At 37.2% G+C, this 25,962-nt stretch overlaps 4 protein-coding genes across 11 annotated transcripts; all 4 read left to right on the top strand.

The window, feature by feature from the left end:
- The first annotated feature begins 6 nt into the window (after window positions 1–6).
- On the top strand, window positions 7–2,749 carry LOC121256084 (indole-3-acetic acid-amido synthetase GH3.17-like). Its single transcript, XM_041156710.1, is given in 5 exon segments — window positions 7–227; window positions 318–419; window positions 537–1,393; window positions 1,668–1,727; window positions 1,730–2,749. Coding segments are annotated over 4 exon segments (1,515 nt in total). The 5' UTR covers window positions 7–227; window positions 318–345; the 3' UTR covers window positions 2,254–2,749.
- A 3,469-nt stretch (window positions 2,750–6,218) lies between these two features.
- LOC121256085 (uncharacterized protein At4g14100-like) lies at window positions 6,219–7,394 on the top strand. 2 transcript variants are annotated; one of them, XM_041156711.1, is made up of 2 exons: window positions 6,219–6,859; window positions 7,014–7,394. In XM_041156711.1, the coding sequence occupies exons 1-2, from the start codon at window positions 6,388–6,390 to the stop codon at window positions 7,184–7,186; spliced, it is 645 nt and encodes a 214-aa protein (XP_041012645.1). In that variant the 5' UTR covers window positions 6,219–6,387; the 3' UTR covers window positions 7,187–7,394. The 2 variants fall into 2 exon arrangements, with proteins under 2 accessions (XP_041012645.1, XP_041012646.1); XM_041156712.1 differs by having other exon boundaries at window positions 6,316–6,859; window positions 6,962–7,101.
- Window positions 7,395–15,613: 8,219 nt separating this feature from the next.
- LOC121256086 (E3 ubiquitin-protein ligase At3g02290-like) lies at window positions 15,614–19,902 on the top strand. Of its 2 annotated transcripts, XM_041156714.1 has the most exons (6): window positions 15,614–15,843; window positions 16,132–16,208; window positions 17,503–17,657; window positions 18,663–19,101; window positions 19,320–19,429; window positions 19,602–19,902. In XM_041156714.1, the coding sequence occupies exons 3-6, from the start codon at window positions 17,538–17,540 to the stop codon at window positions 19,626–19,628; spliced, it is 696 nt and encodes a 231-aa protein (XP_041012648.1). In that variant the 5' UTR covers window positions 15,614–15,843; window positions 16,132–16,208; window positions 17,503–17,537; the 3' UTR covers window positions 19,629–19,902. The 2 variants fall into 2 exon arrangements, with proteins under 2 accessions (XP_041012648.1, XP_041012647.1); XM_041156713.1 differs by lacking the exon at window positions 16,132–16,208.
- Window positions 19,903–22,373: 2,471 nt separating this feature from the next.
- LOC121256087 (protein NRT1/ PTR FAMILY 6.1) lies at window positions 22,374–25,433 on the top strand. Of its 6 annotated transcripts, none has more exons than XM_041156718.1 (5): window positions 22,374–22,498; window positions 22,790–23,038; window positions 23,305–23,522; window positions 23,703–24,283; window positions 24,444–25,433. In XM_041156718.1, the coding sequence occupies exons 2-5, from the start codon at window positions 22,801–22,803 to the stop codon at window positions 25,333–25,335; spliced, it is 1,929 nt and encodes a 642-aa protein (XP_041012652.1). In that variant the 5' UTR covers window positions 22,374–22,498; window positions 22,790–22,800; the 3' UTR covers window positions 25,336–25,433. The 6 variants fall into 6 exon arrangements, with proteins under 6 accessions (XP_041012652.1, XP_041012649.1, XP_041012654.1 ...); XM_041156717.1 differs by having other exon boundaries at window positions 22,449–22,586; XM_041156719.1 differs by lacking the exon at window positions 22,374–22,498 and adding an exon at window positions 22,534–22,554.
- Window positions 25,434–25,962: the final 529 nt, after the last annotated feature.

Genomic DNA, 25,962 nt, shown 5'->3' on the forward strand with positions numbered 1-25,962 from the left:
TACATATGCGTATCAAGTGCAACAACAGGTATTAGCGGAGATACTAACTCGAAATGTTCACACAGAATATCTTAGGAGCTTTCTCAATGGTCATTCTGATAAGAAATCTTCAAGGAGAAAGTTCCTGTTGTGGATTATGAAGATGTCAAGCCTTACATCGAGCGTATTGCCAATGGAGAGCCATCAGAGATAATTTCAGCTCAACCAATCACTGAGCTCCTCACAAGGTATAGATATTGTTCGTAGTCTTATTTCTGTCTACATTACTTTTATCGTTCCATTCACTCTAAAAAGTTATGCATCGACGTTCATTGCAGCTCGGGAACTTCAGGAGGGCAGCCAAAGATGATGCCTTCAACTGCCGAAGACTTGGATAGAAAGACATTCTTCTATAACCTCCTTGTGCCAGTGATGAACAAGTGAGAGTCATTTTCTCCTAAAGTTGTTCTTTTATGTCTCAGCATTTGAAAAAAAAAAAAAAATACAACTGTAAAAGCAAGGCTATATACTAAATAAGTGTGTAATTATAAGTTCAGGTATGTCGAAGGCTTAGATCAAGGAAAAGGAATGTACCTTTTGTTTATCAAACCCGAAATTCTTACTCCTTCCGGGTTGATGGCCAGACCTGTCCTAACAAGCTATTACAAGAGCAAATACTTTATAAACCGGCCTTTCAATCGGTTTAATGTTTACACCAGCCCGGACGAGACTATCTTGTGTCCAGACAGCAAGCAGAGCATGTACTGCCAATTACTTTGCGGTTTGGTACAGAGGGACGAAGTTCTAAGGGCTGGTGCTGTTTTTGCATCTGCTTTTCTAAGGGCTATCAAGTTTTTGGAGGATTATTGGATAGAGTTGTGTTCTAACATTAGAACTGGTCATATCAGTGACTGGATCACTGATCCCAGTTGCAGAAAGGCTGTATCCCTTATTCTTAGCAAACCCTGTTTAGATTTGGCTGATTTGATCGAGTATGAATGTGGCAGCAAATCATGGGAAGGGATAATTAAAAAGCTTTGGCCTAAAACAAAGTACATTGAAGTCATTGTTACAGGGTCTATGGCTCAATACATTCCTACACTGGAATTTTACAGCGGTGGACTCCCTCTAGTATCAACCATGTATGCTTCTTCCGAATGCTACCTCGGAATCAATTTGAAACCGCTAAGCAAGCCTTCTGATGTCTCTTACACACTCCTCCCAAACATGGCCTACTTCGAGTTCCTACTGGTAGAGAAAAACCACGAAGAAGAATCTGAGAAGATCCAATGCAATGGTGTTTCTTATCAGAATTGCACTCGTGAGGAGAATATAAAGTCAAGAATGGAAATAATCGATCTAGTGGACGTGAAGCTGGGTCACTATTACGAACTTGTTGTCACAACTTTTACAGGTGAGTTATTACATCACCATATCTGACCCACATACCTCATTGCTTTCCTTTTCTTTAGACTTAAATAATATGACCATGTAACTCAGACAAAGGTAAAACATAGATTCAACTACATAAAAAAGGGTTGGGTGTTGGGGGGGGGGGGGGGGGGGGGGGGGGGGGGGGTGGGGGGGGTGTGAGAATAAAATCATAAAAGATTTACCATTTAAACGAATTATCCTTGTCCAATCTGAGAGTTGAGATCGATAATCTCTTGCGTCATTTTTCTTTTTAGGCCTGTATAGATACAGAGTTGGAGACATTCTCAGGGTTACTGGTTTCCACAACAACGCTCCCAGTTCCGGTTTGTGCATCGCCGAAATGTAGTTTTGAGCATAGACACAGACAAAACAAATGAAGAAGACTTGTTAAATGCAGTGACACAAGCAAAATGCCGCCTGCTCGAGCCGCTTGGCTTTCTCCTGACTGAGTACACTAGCTATGCTGACACTTCATCAATCCCAGGTCATTATGTATTATATTGGGAGCTTAAAATGAAAGGAAATAATGATTTGCCAGAGCTTGATCATTCTGTAATGGAACGATGCTGCTCCATAGTGGAAGATTCACTGGATTCTGTGTATAGGAGATGCAGGAAAAAGGACAACTCGATTGGACCTCTAGAGATAAGGGTGGTGAAGCATGGGACATTTGATGCGCTCATGGATTTTTGTGTGTTTCAAGGGTCTTCTGTTAACCAATACAAGACGCCCCGGTGCATTAAATCAGACGAAGCCATTGAGATACTGGACGCAAGGGTGATGGGAAGGTTTTTCAGTAAGACAGTGCCATTTTGGGAGCCATTTAGGATGTTGGCTTAAAAAATGACAATGAAATGGTAGTCGTGTAAGTCTATTGTGGGGTTTCGTTTTCCGACACTGGTGCTCGGAATCCTTTGAAATTTTTCTATAGAAATTCGTCTTGTTCCATGTTTTTCTCCTTAAAGGTGAAAGCATGATGTCAATGGAAGTTATTTATCCTACAAGACAGCTCTCTCTCAATGTGTGAAACAGCAGAACACCCTAGCTTGTTCTCCAAAACTAGGTCATTTTTGGATTGTAATTTCTTTCATTATGATGCATTATGAACCCTTCCGCTACGATAAAGAGATTGACGCCAAGTCACCCGGGAAGAGTGATCAAAGTTTCAAACATGTTTGGTTGCGTTGGCGAAATTTGAATCAATGACCGCAAAGCCAATCTTGGTGCTTCAAAGTGGTCATTTTGAGAGGAGGCCAAGTCCAAGATGGCGTTTTCCATTCATTGTATCTGATTGCCAAAGAAGAAATGTGCTTGAAGTGTCATTTCACTATCACTATCAAACACTATCGTTTTCTAGTAAATTATGACAAGAATGTATATCTTTGATACCAGTGGAATTAAAGGAGATCTAAAGTAGAATAATACTACTTTTCATCCTAACTTTTACCATTTACAATCATAATTTGGCATAATTTGGCATAGTGTATAGAGTATCGTGTTCGCCATATTTTTTGAGAAGATAGTACAGTAACTGATTTCCTTATTAAGCGGGGTGCTAGGGGATTAAATATGAATTTGGTCAGTGATGATTCACTGCCTAATCAGTTAAGAAGTCTTCTTCGTTTAGATAAGATTGGTCTTCCACGTCTACTCATTTCGTAGGTCTGTCCTTAGTAAGTTTGTTTTTTGGTTATTTTATTTCATATCATTATTTCTATGTGCGTTCTCTGTTGCAGGTGCAGGTTTTATTTTTATTTTATTTCCTCAAGGTTGTTTTTGGCTTGGTTTACGCTTGTATTCTCAGAACAAAAGTGTTTTATGAGGGATGGTTAGTCGGTTTTTTGTATCCTGGGTTCTTTTATTGTTTATTTTTATTTTTTTATCTATTGTATAACCCAGGAGTCTCAATGTAATCACGGCTTTCCTCCGTCACAACTGATGGCTATTAATAAAATTGGAGTACTATCATTTCTTAAAAAAAAAAAAAAGTGATTTGATTTATTTTTTTACTTAAATAAACAACCACTTAAAATACATTGTATCAGAATATGTAACTTGGGATGACAAATAAAAGGATAGAGGGTCTATGACTTTTGGGAATGAGGCAGTAAAAAGATTGTTTTTGGAAAACTGTAGATAGTGAATCTGAAGGTGATGCAGGGCATATTCATGAAATTAGTTAGATATGAACCAGATATCCGTGGGAACTCAATCGTGGTGTTCTCGCTTCCCACTTCCCAGGCCGTGCCATGCATGCGGTAATTAAGCATGCTAATTAAGATTGGTGGACATCCATAGCATTCATTTCCTTTTGACAGTAGAAAAGACCTACATTTGCCAACTCTGGTGGTTGTCATTAATAGAATCAGTGGCAGCAGAGGTGTGGCACGAGCGCAATAAATTAGAGTGACGCCAAGATCTTCTACAGTTTCAAAAGGAACCCTTTTTGTAGCAAAGCAGGCAAAGGCTAAAATGCAGCCACGACAATAGGTAAATGGCGGAAATCTATGGAAAGGGGGACAATGAGAGCAATCCAAGGAGACATAAAAACCTGAACAACAAAGGGGAAGAAAACTATAATTGAGTTCTACGGACTAAATTAGCCAAGTCCTCTGGCTTTGTCCCATGCATTAATGGGGAAACATGCATGTGGCCTTGACAACCTCCACTTCTACCCAATCTTCAGAAGGGTTGGCGTTGGACACTCCTCATTTGCTGGCTCCACCTTTCATTATGCAGCAAATATATGGCTCCACCTACTAATTTAACATTTTTTTCTCCCAGCTTTTGAAAACTGATGCAGATATAAAAAAATTACACAAAATAAATTCACAAATTGATTGACTTCATAGAATATGTTAGATTTACTTTATAATAAAAATAACTTTACAATTTGACATACCACTTCAAATCACATCAGTTTATAAATTTATTTTTATACAATCACTTTGTGGTTAAAATATTTTTCATCCAGAAAAAATGGACTTTCTTTTATTTAGTGAAGAGAGATTACATATGTTTGCTATGGTTGTGCTCCCTTTCTATAATCCTGTTACCCCACCCATTCCTTACACTGCAGCATGCAAAATAGAATGGAGAATGGGACTTTTCCTGGACGGTTGCTTTCTTCAGGATAAGGCCATGTCCCTGTGCTATGTTGTGAAAGAGAAAGGACTAGTACGAGGGTGGGTCGCTCATGCTCCTCCCGTCCTCCAGATTGCATGGGAGCTACGTTAGTATCCCACCCTAAGCAAATCCTAGCAAAGACTATAGAATTGACATTATGGTAAACAATTAAGGAAAATAAACTACTAAAACCTTAAAAACTGTTAAAATTATTTCTTAGTTCTGATTTGGGTAAACCAACAAAAAAAAAAAAAAAAAGACCAAGAAAATGTGTATGGAAATCACCACAAGCCTGCGAATGAAGTTAAAATAAACGAAAAAAACCAGAAACTCTGAAGCTCCATAGTTAGCTAAATTGTATATATGTCACTAAGTTCCCTAAAACATGTTGTACATAAATGGGCATAAAACCAATGAAGTATCAAAACTGCATCATGGTTACATAGGGAATATTAAACATCAAACAAAATACGTGGGTCCGCTGTAAAGCTGACAATTCCATAAAAGTATTAGACCCATTGCCTAAAAACAAGGAGAATAATCAATGATCGATAAACTATCCAAGGTGGTCTCTCAGAAAGCCAGCACAACCAGCCTGCAGCCTCGGAGTTTCAAAATTTCAATGGAGAAACTACCGATAATAGATTTGAAATAAAGGAGGGAGCGGATCTTTTAGCTGGTATACGTATGTGTTGAACTTGACTAATGACATGTAGCACCATTTTCCATCTGGATTAATCCAAGCATCATAAAAGAGTTCTTAATGCATGCGAAGGATGAAAAAAAACGTATTGAAATACAATTTTACACAAATTAAGATCAACTGCATCCATATCAAGATAGTTCAAGCATAGCCTATGGATAGGATCGATTTGGTTGTCTTGATTACAAGATCATAAAAAGAGACATAATTATAGATTTGTTGCTTTTTCGTGTGCTAGTTATAAGCATCGGACATACATGCGGTTACGAAACCATGCAAGTCGTCTTTCCTTAATTTGTGGGAATATGTCGAGCATGGATGGGTATACTACTTGGTGTTGGATTATAGCGAAAACTACGGCATTGAGGGGCAATCGCGCTCGCGCACACGCACGCACACCACGAGGACAGGTTCCATGCACTACCCCGCTGATGAGAACTAGTCCATTGTGCTGCGAGTTCCTCGGCTATTCGCTAGGCCGAGCTTCGGCCTTTGGGATTTCATGCTTATCCGGCCTTACTTGAAAGCCCAATGGGCCTATTTTTTTCTCTTGACTCGTACCACCGAAAAATTGAAAATATGCATGGAATAAGTTAGACTGTGCCTATAGGCCGTAACGCCGTTGAACCAAACGTGAGACCGGGTTCGATCTCGTATTACATGGGCTTGTTAATTTTATTAGAAGCGATACTCGTTATCTTCTTAATTATTATTCTTTTAATTATAAAATTATTAATTATCGTTTTAATTTATTTTAATTTGACATGCTATATCTTTTCTATCAACTTAGATTGTGTTTGTGATTCCCAAATAAACGGGTTAAAAATCAGTTTTTGTAACAGGTTATATCTAACACTTATTTCAGTAGGCACACCTTTAAATTGCTTTTAAAAAACAATTTTGAAGAGCTAAAAAATAAATAAATATATATATAATGAGGAGTATTGCTAAATTTCTGGCCGGTGGATGACACTGGAGCTTGAAAATTGAACGGTCATGGGTACTATCAGGAATGCCACGCGGGGCATATTCTCGTTGGTCCTTCACCACTTCAAGTAACAGACGCAATTAGATATTGAAAAGAAATCCACGTACCAACCACGCGTCCTTCTCTCTGATACTCTCCCACTCTTAGGTGCTAGACAATGGCGTCGGCGCACAAACCCATCACCATATCCATCTTTCTCCTGCTCTTCTTCTTTACCATTTCTCTCTGCAAATCCAGAGAGGAAGACCCAACACCAGCCCCATGGCCCCACCAATTCCACTCCATACTCGTCATGAACTACAGCGGATCCCTACAGATAATCGATCTCTGGTACGACTGGCCCAAGGGCCGAAACTTCAACATCATCCAGGACCAGCTAGGTAAGCTCCTTTATGACCTCGAGTGGAACAACGGGACTTCCTTCTTCTACACATTGGATTCCAACAAAGAGTGCAGGACCTCGCAGATTGAGGTGGGCATTCTTCGCCCAAATTGGCTCGATGGTGCCAAGTACCTGGGTCAGCACCGCATCGACGGCTTCCTCTGCAACGTTTGGGAGAAGGTCGACTTCATTTGGTACTACGAGGATGTTATCACTAAGAGACCTGTTCATTGGGAGTTTTACACTGGTGCGTATTTATATATAATTCATCTTTCATTTGCTCTGCTGTTCGGTAATTCTTTTAATGCACAAGATGCTGCTGAAAAGGTCTGCCCTTTCTATATAACAGATTGTTCGGAATTGGAATTTGTCTCTGACATGAATTGCAAGATGTTGTGCAGGGAGGAATGCACATGTCATGACGTTTGAAGTGGGAGCGGTGCTCGAGGATGCTCGGTGGCAAGCCCCTGTATACTGTTTTGAGAAGAAGCGTGATGATGGAGGATCCGACCCAACTGCACAGTCTGTCACCAACCAGCGCTTCTCGAGAGCGTTTACTGGATGGAGTACTTAGAGGCTCTGATCTCTGTCATCTCTGAAAATTCTGATATGCATGTTATCTATTGCTTTACAAAATTTCTCATGAATAAATTTAGATGTTTCCTTTCCCAGAAAATGGCATCCACTCTCACAACAGCGGCAAACGCTTGTTGGTAATTTGTTGCTGATAGTTCAGAAAAATTCATCTTATGATGCTAAATAAATAGCAAGATCTTCCACAATTCTTTTCTTGTTGTGATGTTCGTGTTGCCTATTTGGGAGTTTTGACTCCCAGCATTGTGATAATTCATAGTGTTTTCCTACAGATGGCATTATGCCATAGCCCCATATATAGTTGGATGCCTCATTGAAGAATATATCGTTGCTTCACTCTGACTGTATTATGTGCACAAGGTTTGACGTGGTTTGCATGAGTTGACGAGGGAATAGCAGCTTGCTGCGACATTAATCTTGGGCATATACGTGAAGATTAGTTTAAGGATTGCACGAGCGTGTTTGGTGTCTACTAGGAGTTGGAATGAATGTTTGTTTAGAAATAGGTGTCTTTTGGGTCGGGTGAGTTCAATTTCTACAATGATTTCATAATGGGTATGTAGCCTATTCAAAGGCAGCACAGCACGTTAATTATAATAAATCATGATGAATTATTCTTGGCATTTGCTGCTTGGGTGGTAGACTATTTCTTATAGAAGAGGAAGGGTCTCTCGACTATCTTATTACAGTACACATTATGTGTTTAAGAGTAAGAGGATTATGTTGCTTGCCAATCTTTAAAACCTTGCTGGTTTTGAAATCTTTACAAGGATTTATAGAACTTTCTTGAATGGATCCAAAAATGCATCTTTGTATTGTTGAATGGTAATCATGTTGGTACAGAGGGGCTGCAATACAAAAGATAGTGAGAGAAAAGTTTACTTCAAGATACATTACGAATGTTCCCAATGGTCATGCTGCTTCCCTACCAACCATCTCGGTTTGAAACCCAACAGGTGCGGTTTTTCATTTCAATTGCAAACCACATTTTCACTGTGCCTTGGGCTGACTGGGCTGGGCACCCTCTTGCTGGCTGGGCCGCACAGTCCCAGACCCGTAGTAGAGGCCATCCTCTCTACAAAATAATTAAAACTCCCTTTCAATAGATGTGGTTCAAACCTCTATCTTGGTAGATAGGGGTAGTCAATACTACTAAGCCACTTGACAACTACAACCACAACAAAGGACCCACATTATTATAAACATAAGCAATAGCTTATAAACTTTCCTTAATTTCTTTATTTCCAAAATAATTCATAACTTCTAAAATAAATCTCCAAAATATTATAAATAATAAATATAATATATATATTTTGAAAATATTTCTAACAAATCATTTTGTTAGTGCCTTAATTTGCACAACAAATCGGAATGGAGGAAAGAATTATCCACGGCACATAATGATGATTTGGGATTCGATACGGTATTTTTTGTGTTCATTCATAAAATACGTGATAAATAAGCAAATAAATATAAATATAAAAAGACACAAAGATTTCTGTGGTTCAGCATAAAAGCCAACGATCACGAGTTGTTTAGGGGCGAAACTACTATAATTAGTAATTTTACAATCTCTTATGGCCTCACATATCTCTCAATATAATGGATAAATTTAGAAAAGATCCTTTGGAGTCGCTATGTGTGTTAGAGTTTAGCGTATGGAACTTCTGTGGAGATATTTTGTATAGAGAGCTTGTCGAGAGTTCTTTAGATTTGTAAAAGATCTCCTTCTTATATAGAGATCTATTTTCTTGAAGTGATTGAGTCTAACTTGCTTTGTGAATTATTTTTCTTCTAGGAGTCTGTGTCTCTTTCATTTTATGAATCTGAGTCAACTTGTTCTATCTCTTATTGATTTTATCTGTTAGCTTTATTTTAGGCCTCTAGAGCCTTATTCTACCCATACATATGCCTACGATTATGAGTGGAAGCATAAATCATCTAAATAGACCTCGAGGCAAAAATCTTCAATCTGCTAGAAATTTTGAGTGGAAGCATCAATCATCTAAATAGGGATAAGTTTTTTTTATTTTTTTTACAATTATCTGATTTAAATAATTTTATAACCTAGAGATATAAACAAAATATGTGGATCCAATAAACATCAAAACAGCAATATTCAATACTCTCCTCTTCTTCTTGTATTCATTGATAGGAACAGAGAGAGAGAGAAAAAGAAAAAAGGCAATACTTGATCTCTTACCCATTGTCGACGCCCACAATAAAAATCTCTGAAGTGGTAGGTAGATTGTGCAGATAGTGTGACAATTCATTGGTCTGATTTTCAGTACAACAACATTCACCCAATTTGAGAGACAGCGTAATATGCAGGTATTTAATATGGTATCTATTTTTCTTTTATAGTATAATTTAATTTCATACTTATAATATATATATAGTGAAAATAATAAAAATATAAGGATATTATGAATTGAAAATAAGATAAATAGTAATATTTTTTTAAAGAGTTATTATATTTTGTGTATAGATATTGAGCCTTCCACGTTGGACTCCAAATCACAAGTGACAAAGCAAGACCCACACACATCAGTTATAGCTCTAGAGGCTTCTGGAATTACATAGATAGTTTGTTTAGTGTCCTCTAGACACTACTGTAATTGTACTAGCAGAGGTTTCTAACAAACTCTACACAATACCGTGTATTTTGGCAAAGCAAGTACTATATTTGTTGTAATGTCCATGCAGAATATTTCCTCTTGTATTGCTATAAAAAGGCACCTTGTATACACTGTTTATTGAATGAGAATTCAGAATATTCATTCATCTTAAACTCTATTATGGTATCAAGAGCCACCAAGTGACTAACATCCCTCTTCTTCCTTTTTTTTTTTTTCTCTTCTTCCATCTCCTTCTTCTCACCATGACTACCACTGGTTCTTCAGGCAAAGATGGTCCTCCTCATCCCAATTTCCAGCTTCCAAATAATTTCTTCCATATTGTCTCCATCAAACTCAGCTCAGATAACTACCTTCTCTGACGTGCTCAGACCATCCCCTATCTTCACGGTCAAGATTTTTACACTTTATCGATGGTTCATCTCCACCTGCTCTCCCGATTCTTCCACCTGCTTCACCTTCTCCATCCATTTCCCCTGCTCGTACGCCTAACCCTGCTTATCTTCAATGGAGACGAACCGATCAACTACTTCTTAGTGCACTGCTTTCATCCCTTACTGAATCCATTCTTACCCAAGCAATATCATTTCGTACCTCTCGAGAACTCTAGGTTTCGCTCGAAACCATGTTTACTTCTCAATCTCAAGCCAGAATCTTTCAAATTCACCACCAACTCACAAATCTCAAAAAATGGTCCCTCTCTGTGACTGACTACTACAGAAAAGTTCGTCTTCTTTCTGATACTATGATTGTTGCCGGAGAACCACTCTGTGACTCTAAAGTTATCTCTTACCTTCTAAATGGTCTCACCTCTGATTTCGAGTACTTTGTTACCTCAGTCTCTACTCATCTACCCCCATCAACTCAGTCAAGTAGTTTAGGCCTCGTTTGTTTTCAAAGATGAAATGAGATGAGATAAGATTTTTTGAAATGTGTGAATAGTATTGAGATATGTTGAGTATAGATGAGATAAGATAAAATTGTGTTTGTTTATAGAGATGAGACGAGATTAATTTTTTTTTTTTTAAGTATTTATAGTGGTGGAACCCATAACTAATTATATATTATTTTTTATAATAAAATAGTGCCAAAATGATTGAAGGTCGTGCATTAACAATAACAACAAATGAAAAAACTTTTTCCCAGCATTTTCCTAGATGCTTTTGTATTTTAACCGTACAGAACAATGATAACAAAAGGACAAAGAGTCAAATCAGCTTTTTTTATAACTGTACAAAACAACAACCGGTCAGACAGCTTTTTTTGGGTACAGTACATTTCATAAACAGTAATAAATTAATGAGGGATGAGATAAGATGAGATAAAAAATTAGTGTTTGTTTTCAGAAATATTCTTACCGTACAAAACTTAGAGAAGTTTTCAGAGTTTTTAGTTTCATCCCTGAAAGCAAACGAGGCCTTAATCTGCTTCTAACCTTTGAAAGTCGTGTTTCTCTCAACACAACTCAACAAGGTCTTCTACCAACCCCATCTGCTAACATCACTACCTCTTCTTTTTCTAGTGGTGGCAGGACTGGTTTTCGTGGTGGTTGAAACTCTTCTCGTGGTGGCAGTAATCGTGGTGGTCTAACACCTCCTCCTTTTTTTCCATCTTCCCAAAATCTCAACAAACCAACCTGTCAGGTATGCAATCGTGTAGGCCATGTTGCTCTCCCATACTATTACCGCTTTGATCAAGCCTACCAGTACAATACTCCAAAATCTCCTTCGGCTCACTATATTACCTCTCAGTCCTTCTCCAACTCTCAATGGTACCTTGACTCAGCTGCAACAAATCACATAACTTCTGATATTCAAAATCTTAATCTCTCATATAAACCATATAATGGCCCTGAGCAGATAATGGTTGGTGATGGTAATAATATTCCTATAACTCACATTGGTGATTCTCGGCTATCATCCTCCTCTTCAAATTTTGTTTTTCACAATTTATTACATGTTCCTCAAATCACAAAAAATTTAGTCTCTATCTATCATTTTTGTCGAGATAATGGTGTTTATTTTGAGTTTCATGATTCCTATTTTTCTGTGAAGGACAAACAAATCGGGTCACTTCTACTCAAGGGACCAACACATAATGGACTTTACTTATTTCCTCCTCCAATCTCCAACAACTCGTCCCTTGCTGCTCTTGTTGGTGAAAGAACATCAATTGCTCAATGGCACCATAGACTTGGCCATCCATCACTTCAGCTTGTGTCTTCCATTCTTCGCAACAAATGTTTACCATTTCTTCCTACTGAATCTTCCTTTTTCTGTTTTATTTGTCCACTTGCTAAATGTAGACAACTACCTTTTAAGCTTAATGGTACTCGGTCCACAAGACCTTTACACTTAATATTTGTTGATGTTTGGGACCCTCACCTTATATTTCACATGATGGTTTTCGATACTACATTTCATTTGTTGATGATTATAGTCAATATACCTGGTTTTATCTGCTTGCCTCTAAGGATGATGCCACATCAACCTTTGTCATTTTTTAAAAAAATGTTGAACGACTATTTGATGCCAAAATTAAAATTGTTCAAAGTAATTGGATCGGAGAATTTCGACCCCTAACCAATCTCCTAAAAAATCAAGGTATTACACATCGACTGTCGTGTCCTCACACACATCAACAAAATGGTGTTGTAGAGAGAAAGCATCGCCATATCGTTGAAACCGGTCTCGCTCTCTTAGCAACGACTTCACTTCCATATAAATTTTGGTCTGATGCTTTTCATACTACAACTTATCTCATTAATCTTCTTTTTCCCCTTCTCTTCATAACAAATCACCACATCTTCTTCTTTTTAAAAATGAACTAGACTACTTATTTCTGAAGGTCTTTGGTTTCAAATGTTGGCCCAACCTTCGGCCCTACAATACTCATAAAATTCATCTTCATTCTCTGTCGTGCCTCTTTCTTGGATACAGTCCTATACACAAAGGATATAAATGTTTACATCTTCCCTCTAATTGGTTGTACATATCCCGTGATGTGCTCTTCAATGAAAGTTCATTTCCCTACTCTGCTTCTTCTAATTCTGGCCTCAACTCCTTTTCATCTATTTTGGGCCCAAATCCATCTCACCAAACACATACAACCCTCCATGTTTTCATTCCACCAAACCCGGGCCCAATCTCATCCAATAACCTCAGCCCATCCATCCTTAGCAGAAGCCCCACTTCGTCAGACTCATCACTGAGTCTTCGTCTTTTCCACACGACATCTCCTATTCTCCTCTCTCGAACCAGACTCTCACTAACCCTAGCCCTTCAAACCCACTCATTCCTCCATCTTCACCCCACGTTCACCGATTATTACAAGATCCAAAACCAACAGCTCTCGTCCCAAATTGTTCACCCTTGGCCAAATCCCTTATCCCACCCCTCGGCACTACCTCTCCCTCACCATTGATGTTCCCGAAGAGCCATCATCCTACACCAAGGCTTCTTGTTTTCCTGAGTGGCGTGATGCCATGAGCAGAGAATTTCAAGCTCTTCTCCAGAGCAACACTTGGTCCTTTGTTCCCCATTCCCCTTCTCTAATATCATTGGCTGCAGGTGGTTGTTCTGAACCAAGCACAATTCTGATGGCTCCATTGAAAGGCGGAAGGCCAGCCTCGTTGCCAAGGGATTCCACTAGCAAGAAGGCGTTGACTAAGCTAAGACGTTCAACCTGGTTTTCAAACCATCCACAATCTGCCTTGTTCTCGCTCTAGCCGTGTCTCACGGATGGCCTCTCCGACTCAACATCCAAGATGCCTTCCTCCATGGAAATCTCAACGAAACTGTTTACATGTCCCAACCGATTGGGTTTGTTCACCCTGAACATCCCGAGTACGTGTGTTGCTTGCACAAGGCCATTTATAGCCTTAAACAAGCATCTCATGCTTGGTTTGCTCAGCTTTCCACCTCCCTCTATGAGTATGGTTTTCTTTCTTCTCAAGCTGACCCGTCCCTTTTCATTTACTCTTCTCAATCAATTCCCATCTATGTTTTAGTTTACGTTGATGATATCATTGAGACAAGCTTGCATCCTTCTCAAATTGATCACCTTATTTCCTTTTTAGCCTCTATTTTTCCTGTTACAGATTTAGGTAAATTATCATTTTTTCTTGGTATTGAAATTTGTCATTTGGACAATGGAATTTTACTTTCTCAAAGAAAATATATTTGTGATCTCCTTTCCCGTGTCAATGTGCTTGCTGCCAATGGAGCTAATTCTCCAATGATTGCATCTAGTTGACTCTCGATTTCTGATACACCCACCTTCTTGGATCCAACAATGTATCACATAATTGTTGGGAGCCTACAATACATTTCCCTTACTCGACCAGACATTGCCTTCATAGTTAACAAAATATGTCAGTTCATGCATAATCCAAAACACTCACATTGGCTTGCTATTAAACGTTTGCTCATATATCTAAAACAGACGCTTAACTTCGGCCTCTTTATTCATAAGTCATCCTCTCTTCAAATTCAAGCCTTCTCTTATGCGGATTGGGCTGGTTGCCCCGATGATCGCCGCTCAACAAGTGGTTTTTGCATTTTTCTGGGTAAAAATCTTATTTCATGGTCCTCTTGCAAGTAACACATTGTTGCTCGCTCAAGCACAAATGCCAAATATAAGGCTCTTGCCAATACAACTACCGAGTTACTCTGAATCCAAAATCTTTTAAAGGAACTTCATGTTTTCATTTCTAAACCTTCTCTTCGTTGGTGTGATAATCTTGGTACAACTTATATCTCCTTCAATCCCGTCCTTCATTCCCGTACCAAACATATGGAAATTGATTTCCATTTTATGCGTGATAGAGCTACTGCCAAAACTCTTCAACTTCTTACCTTCAAAAGACCAACTGGTTGATATTCTTATAAAGCCTCTTGCAGCCCCTTGCTTTCATCTTTTCATGACGAGCCTCACTGATATGGATACCCCGTTAGGCTCAAGGGGGCGTATTGAGCCTTCCACGTTGGACTCCAAATCACAAATGACAAAGTAAGACCCACACACATCAGCTATAGTTCTAAAGGCTTTTGGTATTATATAGATAAGTTGTTTAGTGTCCTATGGACACTACTGTAATTGTACCAGCAGAGGTTTCTAACAAACTCTGCACAATGTCATGTATTTTGGCATAGCACATCCTCTATTTGTTGTATTGTCCAAGCGAAATATTCCCTCTTGTATTGCTATAAAAATGCACATTGTGTACACTGCTTATTCAATGAGAATTTAGAATATTCATTCATCTTAAACTCTATTAATAGAGTATGATATCCATATCACTTAAATAGTAAAATTTAGCTTAATATATTTAAATTTTAAAATTTATTTTTTAAATTAAATTATATCTCATAACTTTATAATGGAGTACTCAATTCTTAATATCATTTCACACGTTCAAAAATAAATAAAGCGTTTCCCAAAAAAAAATGGCGTACGGTTTGAAGATGTAAGCAGTATATGTAAGTTTAGCTGGACCACACCCACACCAAATCCATTTCTTTAGTATATATAAATTTATAATATAGTAATTTGATCCACAGCATTTAAGATGCGTTTAGTTATCAAATTTATCTCAATTCATCTCAATTCATCGTTATAATTTTTTCAAATTTTAATACAAAATATAATAAAAAATTCAACTTTTTCAAATTTCAAAATAATAATAATATTAAAAAATAATATTCTAACAATATTTTATCATCACAACTCAACTCAACTCAACTCACTTCAACATCGACACACACCTTAATCTTCTGTTTTGGAGTGTTCCCATCGGCAGCGCTGTTTGCGGCGTTGCGCGTGTTCTTCTACATAACTCTAATACCGCATCCATTCTTCATCCCGGAACTTCCCAAAATCGCAAACCTCTGAATTTGTTTGTTTCGTTGGATTGCCCAGGCTTGGCCTATGGCTTAAGACTTCGATAAAATTCCTGAGGGGATCTTCTTGAACTAGAACTAGTCAGATTACTCAGAAGAAGGTAATTGGGAACTAGATCCCACTCTTCAGCTCTTACTAGGATTATCTTTCCCTTTGCGCCTTTTACATGCTATCAAACCCAAGACTGTGTAATGATGATCTTGTGGTTTCGTTTGGTTCGATCTTCGAATTGGTATCGTGATGAATTGCTGTTTCCTGATACTTATTTGGCATTGTATATGTAGACCCATTTGCTTTTCGCATACTCTCTCTTGATCTTTTTCTTTTCAAGAATTTTACTTTGGGAAGGAACAATAGCTTCAGTCTTAACATTTTTGTTTCTTCCCAGAAAGCAAATCTGCTCTGCAGGGAGCTTTGTCATCTTGATATTCTGGATCTTTCTCAAGCTTTCCCTCACACCACTTGGTACTCTCTTTATTAACTATTTGCTCATTTCTCTTTGGAATTCCATCGCCGTCTCTGCGAATGGGAACGATTATTTTTGTGCTCAAATTTTAGGTCCTATAGGTGGTACAGCAATAGTAGAGACTATTCCAGCATTTTCCAAGAACTTTCTCTTAAAGGCCACAGGTAATGGTGACTCAGAAAATATATTAGTGTCAGATAATGGACCAATCTTTCCCAGAAGCTTTGCCCATTTTATCTCTGTGTCCAATTTTGAAAGAAAATCTACTTCTTTTTTAGCCCCTACCGTGAGAAACGTGCAGTTGTAAAATTCTCTATGCAAAAGTATTATGGTCATGCATAGGTATCTTTTTATATAGGTTAAGGCCTTGACCCGTCATGTGATATACACTTCCAAAGTCAGATTGAACTTTTAATAACACCTTCTAACCTGCATCAGCTAAACTTACAACAATGTCCGAGGACACGAGCTTTGCAAATTGTTGGAGGTTCCACCTTTTCAAAACAAAGTCCAACCTATCTCACAAAATAATGGCTTAGAAATTTTCTTTGCTTCCAATTATACCTGTTCCACCATATTCTCTATGCAACTTCACAGATGCATAATTTTTTATAACGGCACCCTTTTGGGGTGAGTCCACCTATATAGCACTGGAACTTTTGATCCATTAAGTTGTAAAATTCTCTATGAAACTATGAAATGTTCATGCATAGGTATCTTCTTATATAGGTTAGGGCCTTATCCATCATATGACATATTCAACTCAGAGAGACCCTCTGTAGAAAGGTAGCTGATTGTGAACTAAATAAAAGACCTATTAACTCAATTATTTGAACCCTGACTGATCAAAAAAAATTATTTGGACCCTGGAAATAAAGGCTTTCAAGATTCTCTAGCTTTAGAAAAACTACAAAGACAATTAGAAACTATAGAGAAAGAGAGAATTCATGGTGGGAATGAAGAGGGGAATGACAAAGATACAGAATTTGAAGACGAAAATACTCTCTGCATCAGGATTTGAATGAAACAAATAGTTGTACTTGATTACTCCTCTTGAATTTGAATGAAATAAGATACTAAAATCCACGGTAAGTTCCTGTAGTAAATTTATTAAAAATAAACATAATAAAAAAAGAAGAAGAAAGAATGTGATATGTACGTTTGGTTTGGTTTGGGGTTTGTATTTTGAGGAAATGCTGCTTTCATTGATTTATCAACTTTGTTCTTTGATATGTTCTCATAATTTGTTTTAAATCGTGATTTCCCCAATTGGTTGGTTTTGTTGTTTAACAGTCGCTACTTTGGTATTTATTGTGAAAAGCATAAAGATGGGTGCTTTTTGCTGCTGTCCATGTGATGGAGAATTTGAAGAATATGCTCTTCCAGGCAATACGATATACAGGCATTGCCTTTGCCTGAGATACTTTTTCCACCAGCTATTTAGTGGGGTATGCTGTTGAACATTTGAGCGACTAAACACTTTGCCTTTTTATCTAATAAATGCATGGAAATGTTGAGAACATTGTAATTGATTTTGTAGGGCTTCTGTCTATGCCTGCTGCAAATTCCATGAGTCACAATCTTGTGGTCAAATGTCTCGACTCAATAGTTCAAGACATTGTTACCATGACATCTTGGAAAAATTTCATACATATATATTTTACTTTGGAGGACTTTCCACATGTTCAAAATTATAATTGGGATGATATGTGAAATAAAAATGCTTTGCAGTGATTGCATTGATCATTCAAATGAAACATGAAATGTTTCAGAAGAAATGTCCAGAGATGGAGTGTATTCTTAAATAGATCAAGCTCTTGTTCCAATTACTGATTGAAGTAAATGGTTCATAAAAGAAAGATGTTCTAATTTCCTTGTGAATTGGTTAGTAATAAGAGAAGTTCGGTTCATTTTGGTGTAATCAATTTCTAAGCCCCCCCCCCCCCCCCCCAAAAAAAAAAGGTACTGGTCATGCTTTATCCGTACTAGTGTTTTGGTTCTGAAAAATAACTTTTAAGTCATACTTCAAAAGGAGTATCTCCTTCTACTATATATTCTTTAGTGAATTAGTACCGATAAAAAAAATTATTATGTGAATTCGTGCGGTTGCATTGAGGACAAACTATGAACAATGTCTACCCTAGAACTCCTCCTAGTTTGAAGGTAGTGTCTAAATGATTTTAAACCATCTGACCTATTTTGTTGGTATAATCATATTAAAAGCTCTACAATTAGACAGTTCAAATCATCCTGTCACAAGGGTCTTTTGGTCTCCCTATTTCTTCACTTCAAAGGCAATATACTTTCTAATCTGATTTCTATAACTATTTTGCATTGAGACTGGGTCTGTTGTTTTCATGGTGGGAAACCCTGTTCTAGTTGCTGCTGTTTCTATTTCACTTTAATTTTTATTATAATTTTTATTTGTTAACATCCCCCCACTGCACACGCAGTATGGTGCAATGTTTCATAGACTTGAAGGACAGTCACTATCTTCACCAATCCAAGGAGCTTCTTTTACACCATCAGGGGTGGGCACATCATTACCTGATAATTCCTCAAATGATATTCATCTCTCTGTTTCCAGACCAGTGCCTTCTGATTCTGATCAGAGGTACTCTCGTCTGCAACGTGATGGCTTGGTCTCTCGGCGTGATAAGTCAGTGACTCATTTCCAAGAAGATGCTCAACCACTGAGGAGAAATATGAGTAGTTCTGGTACGGAGTCATTGGACTTTAGGAAGAAATTGAATGGAGTTGAAACTGAAGAAGATGGTAAACCTGGCCATCCTGAGTCCTCAGAGAAGGCTTCGACAGCAAAAATTGCTTATGGACTAACTTATACGCAGCCATCTTCTGAAGATGAAGATATCTGTCCTACATGTCTCGATGGTAATTAACATGTTTGTGACACAAAGTGGCCGATAAGAAGCCCCTCCTGCTATTATAAGAATATGCTTGACTGGTCATCAGTATATATTTCTGCTACATTAAACTTAAGTTATAAAAACGAAAAAAGAAGTCTATTCTGTATTCTGCTATAGTAAGAACTGAAATTGCTTCCTAGACTCTTGTATTGTTTTCTTGTAATTTGATTTGTTCTCTTGCAGAATATACTCCAGAAAATCCTAAAATAACAACTCGATGTTCTCACCATTTTCACCTTGGTTGTATTTATGAATGGATGGAAAGAAGTGGAAGTTGTCCAATCTGTGGCAAGGTACGTGCAGAATTTCTTGCATTTTTAACCCTTCATCATGTGTAGGGTTCTAATATCTTCCATCAAAAGGTCACCTTCATCGTTTTACGTATCCTGAGGCTCGACAGCAGTTGTTTCCTTTTTATTTACTACTAGTTATATCTCACTTGTAACGCTTTTTCTGGAATGTCAGGAGATGGAGTTCTGTGAAAGCCCTTAAGTTCGTGTATGATTTCAAAGCAATAGAGTAAATATGTACAACGGCCATGAGCATCTGTAAATTCAAGTTCATCTCGTTCAAACCAAGCTTGCACAGGAGAAAGCGATCGTTCGTTTTCCTTTGCTAGTTTGTTTTACCTCATAAACCTTGATCTTCCACTTACGTTTTGATGCTTCAATGTGTATGTTTCTTCTTGTATGGTGAACTTCCGATAAATATTAAAATCATATTTGCTGATAATATACATAATTATGATGGAATCATCTTATCGATACATGCAGTACTGTTGCTTCCAATTCTTGTTTCAGCCAATATGAAGATCTTTAAACTACATCATGATAGGATGAATCTTACAAGCTAAGTGATAATGGGGTGAATCCTACATGATGATGTGCTCTTGTGGTAGTTGCAACCTAGAAATCAGTTTTAGGGTTTCAGCAGGAGGAAATTGTGTCATCCTTTGTTTGTACCTTTCCAATGTTTTGTATGGTGGAACATGTAGCTGCCATGCAAGAGTGTACATTTAGAGGAGACAGATTTAATTATTTAAAAGTTGAGCCCCTCCATTGCAAAATTTAGTGTCACGGATTCATTAGGAACACAATTTGTGTGGCTTTGCATTTTTTGTTGTCGGCCTGAGGAGAGAAGCAATCCTCCAACACAAATGCACGGTGGATTTCACGTCTAGCGAGTCTTCTGATGTTTGTGGCGGTGTTGGGGAGAGGAATAAACTTAGGTATTGTTTGGTTATTATATAGATGAGATGAGATGAGATGAGATGAGAAATCTGTTAACAGCAGTGAGATAGTTTGTTAATAATAGTGAAATTATTTGAATTAAGATAATTTATGAAATTTTGGAAAATGTGAGAAAAAGTTGAATAAAAATATTATAAAATTAAAATATTGTTAAAATATAATTTTTATTTTAGAATTTAAAAAGATTCATTTTTTTTTTTTTATGTTTTGTTTTGAAGTTTAAAAAATTTGTAATGATTATATAAAAATATAAAAATTTTAAAATTAAAAAGAATTTATATTTAAATAATATTTAAATATTAAGATAAGGTGGATTGAGACAACTGTGAAACTGCCTTCTAGACCACCACAAAAATCTGGATATGTTGATTTGATTTATCAGGACAAAGTATCTGGACCCAAGTCAGGGTATATCCGGACTAGATCAGTCTCAGACGAAAGAGACCGCCCAACATATCCTGTGATTGTTTAAAACAATTCCTTAAGGCGTTTTTTAATCAAAATTGTAACATTAATGTTATTTATTTGTCACCAAAGATTTTTTTAAATCAATATTGTTGCCTTAACAAAACAAAAAGTGTCGCAACAACTTGTATTAATATATATATATATTTTTTTTTGATGTAGCCAGCAGCAGCCTATATTTAGGTCCGGTTTGTATTTACAATTTATCTCAATTTATTTCATTATTATTTATTATTATTTATTAATTTTAACTCACAAATCTCATTACTATTTACAATCTATCTCATTACTATTCACAACCTATTTTAACTCATCACAACTTATTTTCAAATCCAAACTATTCTTATTCGTTCTTAGACGCCCGTATCCAATTGTTTGTAGAAAGCACTTCCCATCGAAAGACTACAGTCTATGCGCAATACGACACCGGATTAACAGACACGTCACACGACCCCGCATGCATTCAAGGATGTAAGCGTCAGTGCCTCAGAAGGATACGAATGTCTAACCATATTTCTCACTCCAATTAATCAACCTGTCATCCGCTGTATTATACTGAATTTGAGAAAGAAAGAGACACCGCCCACGCATTAATTCAATACATTCAGTATCTGTCCCTTGAAAGATGTAGATGTCTAACCATATTTTACACTCAAATTAGTCAGCCTACCATTGTATTATACTAGTGGCTGTAAAAGGTTTAGGGAAATACAGGATGGCGCTGTACCTGCAGACCCTAACAAATGAAGGTGGCCATGCATTAATGTCGCCTCTGTTAGAACCCTCGTTCACCAATGACATTACAAATGAGTCATTGATACAGTATTGTTGGTTGAATTTATAACCTTAAATCGTTGGATAAATATACATATACATATCTGTATACAACTATCTGTATATATATTCTGTATAACTCTATATTTATTATTATTTGTTCCACAAACTTAAGTAGAAAAATAAATTTTATTATTCATTTTATATCTTAATACTCTTTTCACGTGTGTGCCAGACTTCTTATTTATAGGTAATCCACTACGTAAAATATTTAATTAAATAAAATAGAGTGTAGAGTCAGAGTTTAAACTCAATACTTCTATTCTAATATCATATGATATCGTTACTTGTTTCAAAACTTTAAACTTACAAGAATAATTAAATTTTATTATTTATTTTATATGTTATCAATTATGACTATTTATTGCATTTGATTCTTCTCTGTGGATCTTAACGTGTTGGTTGGATCTCCTTTAATGTTTGCCCTGACTTTTTTGGATCCAAAATGCAGGCTAACTGTCCCGAGAAGATGACTTCTTAATTCTGTGCTGTGAGAAGTGTTGAGAAAAGTTATAAAAAGGGATTGAAAAAATAATAAAAAAATATTAAATAATAATAAATAATAATAAAAAAATAGATAAAAAAAATAATAATAGTAAAATATTCTAAAAATATCTGAATTACTCTTTATACGCAAACGTATGTTAGTAATAGATACACACGAGTAAGTCTTTTGAAAAAAAAGTATAGTTAATAATTTTTTTTTTTATTTTTTTTTTATTCACTCTTTTTCAAAAGCCACTGCAAATATAATTTCCTTCTTCCTGCTTGCAGAAGTCGGTGAAGACTGAACAGTGAAGCTAATATACCTCGGTCTCAGTTCCATCAGCCTAATATATATGTGTAGCTTGCGTCCTTGTGAACAATAGGTCTATTTTCTTTTCGTTGCTTGCCCCAAGAGGTCAGGCAATCATGAACGAAAGCGTGCACTCTCTTACGCTTTAGCCTTCATTCTGCTTCTTGTTTTTTACATCTTTTTGAAATGCTTGACCTTCTGGATTAGATTGGACCAATATTCTTATTTGATTTCTTATATGATAAGGTATGTTTCTGATGGTCGGTATGTATAACATCTGAAATCTGTTATGGTGATTGGTTTTTCAGGAAATCGAGGAATGGCTACCGGAGAAATTAAGTCACCTGAAGTTGGGATTGACACACCAACTACTTTGGATGGAAATTCTGACTCCATTCCGAGAAAGAAACTAGGAATCTACTTCATTGAATCCGATGATAGGCGGACGGCGTTTGGGCGAGGTTACACTGGAGGAACTACACCGGTTAATATTCATGGAAAACCTATTGCTGATCTTTCAAAAACCGGTGGCTGGATTGCCGCCTTCTTCATATTCGGTATACAAGTTCCTTTTCAATCTTATTGTTTAATTGCTGGTAAAATTGTGGAAAAGAAACGAAAATGACAGTTCTCACGTTTGTTCTTAACTAGTTATTCATGGAAAATGACGAGTTCCTTTACAAACCTCTAGTTTGTAAGCAAATGAAGGATCGATCCGCTCTGGTTTTAATTCAAGTAGATGCATAAAGCATATATTTATTGGCCAAAGAATTATCATAAATGCATTAACAGTGATAGTGAACTTGAGTCTTTATTTGTCCAGGGAATGAGATGGCAGAGAGAATGGCTTATTTTGGCCTTTCGGTTAACATGGTGGCCTTCATGTTCTATGTTATGCATAGACCCTTTTCCAGTTCATCAAATGCGGTAAACATTTTCCTAGGGATATCACAAGCATCCTCTATCCTTGGTGGTTTCCTAGCTGATGCATATCTCGGTCGATATTGGACCATAGCAATCTTCACGACAATCTATCTTGCGGTAGGATAAGTATATAGACACGTCTATAAAATCTATCTTTTTCCAGTCATTTGCTAGGGCTACACAGTTATTATGTTTTCCTGTACTGAAATTATATGTCTTTCTAACAGCTAGTTAACTTTCAAAATTTAAGGAGGTATGCTGACTATAATTATCAAAATTTTCTGTTGTTTTGTGGAGGGTTTGACAGGAATAACCTTGTGCGCAACAATGGGCATCTTTGTGCCAAACCAAGATAAATGTGATCAGTTGTCCCTCCTGTTAGGGAATTGTGAACCTGCAAAAAGATGGCAGATGATTTACCTCAACACTGTCCTTTACGTGACCGGATTTGGAGCTGCAGGTATAAGGCCATGTGTTTCTTCTTTTGGGGCTGATCAGTTTGATGAAAGAAGTAAAGATTACAAATCTCACCTGGATAGATTTTTCAACTTTTTCTACCTCTCTGTTACAATTGGAGCAATTGTGGCCTTCACTGCTGTAGTATACATTCAAATGAAACATGGATGGGGATCCGCCTTCGGTTCACTGGCAATAGCTATGGGCATATCAAACATGGCATTCTTTATTGGCACTCCTATGTATAGGCATAGGTTGCCAGGAGGCAGCCCTCTTACACGGGTTGCCCAGGTCCTGGTAGCTGCATTCCGGAAGAGAAAGGCCTCATTCTGCAGCAGTGAGTTAATAGGGTTGTATGAGGTTCCGGGCAAACAATCTGCAATTCAGGGTAGTGGAAAGATAGCTCACACAGATGATTTTAGGTACGAACAAACTTCTTTTACATTATATTGCTAATTCCTGTAAGGTCATAGAGAGTAAAGAAAGCACCTTAGGACATCTTCCTTCGATGATCCTTAAAATATGTCTCTCCATAACTTATTTACCAATACATTAGTTTCGGTATATGACATATTTTGCCAGATGGTTGGACAAGGCAGCCTTGCAGCTGAAAGAAGATGGAGCTGATCCGAGTCCTTGGAGGCTTTGCACTGTGACTCAAGTAGAGGAGGTCAAGATCCTTTTAAAGCTTATCTCCATACCAGCTTGCACTATAATGATTAACTTAATCTTAACAGAGTATTTGACCCTCTCAGTGCAGCAAGCCTATACTCTAAACACCCACATGGGTCATTTGAAACTCCCAGTAACATGCATGCCAGTATTTCCTGGCCTCAGCATATTTCTTATACTGTCTCTCTATTACTCGGTACTTGTCCCATTATCAAGACGCATAACTGGTCATCCTCATGGAGCTTCTCAGCTTCAAAGAATAGGCATTGGTCTGGCAATTTCAATCCTTTCTGTGGCATGTGCTGGGATTTTTGAAAGGTACCGAAGAAACTATGCAATAGAACATGGGTATGAGTTAACTTTCTTGACTCCAATGCCCAACCTAACCGCATACTGGTTGTTGATTCAATATTGCCTGATTGGCATAGCTGAAGTATTTTGCATAGTGGGATTACTGGAATTTCTCTACGAGGAAGCCCCAGATGCCATGAAGAGCATAGGATCTGCTTATGCTGCTCTAGCTGGGGGTTTAGGTTGCTTTGCAGCAACTTTATTGAACAGCATTATCAAATCTGTCACTGGGAATGAAGCAAAAGGGCAGCCATCATGGTTGTCCCAAAATATAAATACTGGTAGATTCGATTACTTCTATTTCCTGCTTACAATTTTGAGTTTAATCAATATGTGCGCTTTTCTGTATGCAGCACATAGGTACAAGTATAGGGCAGCCCCTAAATTTGACATTGTTAAGCAAAATCTAGCCAACAACAAAAGGAACACTCCCTCTGCAGTAGTTATATAGAAAATGGGAACATTAGTTGGATAAGCTCCATGTATTCCCATGTAAAACATTCCTCTTTCATACTTCTTTGAAAAAAGTGATCTTTGCTATTAAACATATTTTTTTAACATTGTCAGTAATTTCTGTTGCCTCTTTCTCTTATCTCAAGTCCAGGTTTGAATGTCCCCAAATAACTCGTGGGTTGACAAATACCAGCAACATTTTTGAATTGGCGACATTTTGAACCACAAAAACTCAATCAATTTCATGAGTGGCTGCAAGAGAATTCGATGTCTCACTGCAAGTATCTGCGTAGACCAACGTTTTGTTAAACTGCATGATGGTTGGGTAGGGCATGGGAAGAAACTTTTAAAATATACACAATGCAGAAGAAACTGTACAGGAAAAGAAATCACACCCACCTGAACCACTTGCCTGCTGGCTATGTCTATTTGGCCGTCGTCTTTTTCCTCTTCGTAAGCATAACACAAGAAGTCCATTTTCTCCAAAAACCCTAAAAATGCCTCATTTGTTTTCACAGTTCATCTCATCTCATCTCATCTAATCATTATAACTTTTCTAAATTCCACACAAAATAAAATAAATAATTCAAATTTTCCAAATCTTAAAATAAAAATAATATTAAAA

This window comes from Juglans microcarpa x Juglans regia, chromosome 3D (assembly GCF_004785595.1).
Source record: "Juglans microcarpa x Juglans regia isolate MS1-56 chromosome 3D, Jm3101_v1.0, whole genome shotgun sequence".
NCBI classification, from domain to species: Eukaryota; Viridiplantae; Streptophyta; class Magnoliopsida; order Fagales; family Juglandaceae; genus Juglans; species Juglans microcarpa x Juglans regia.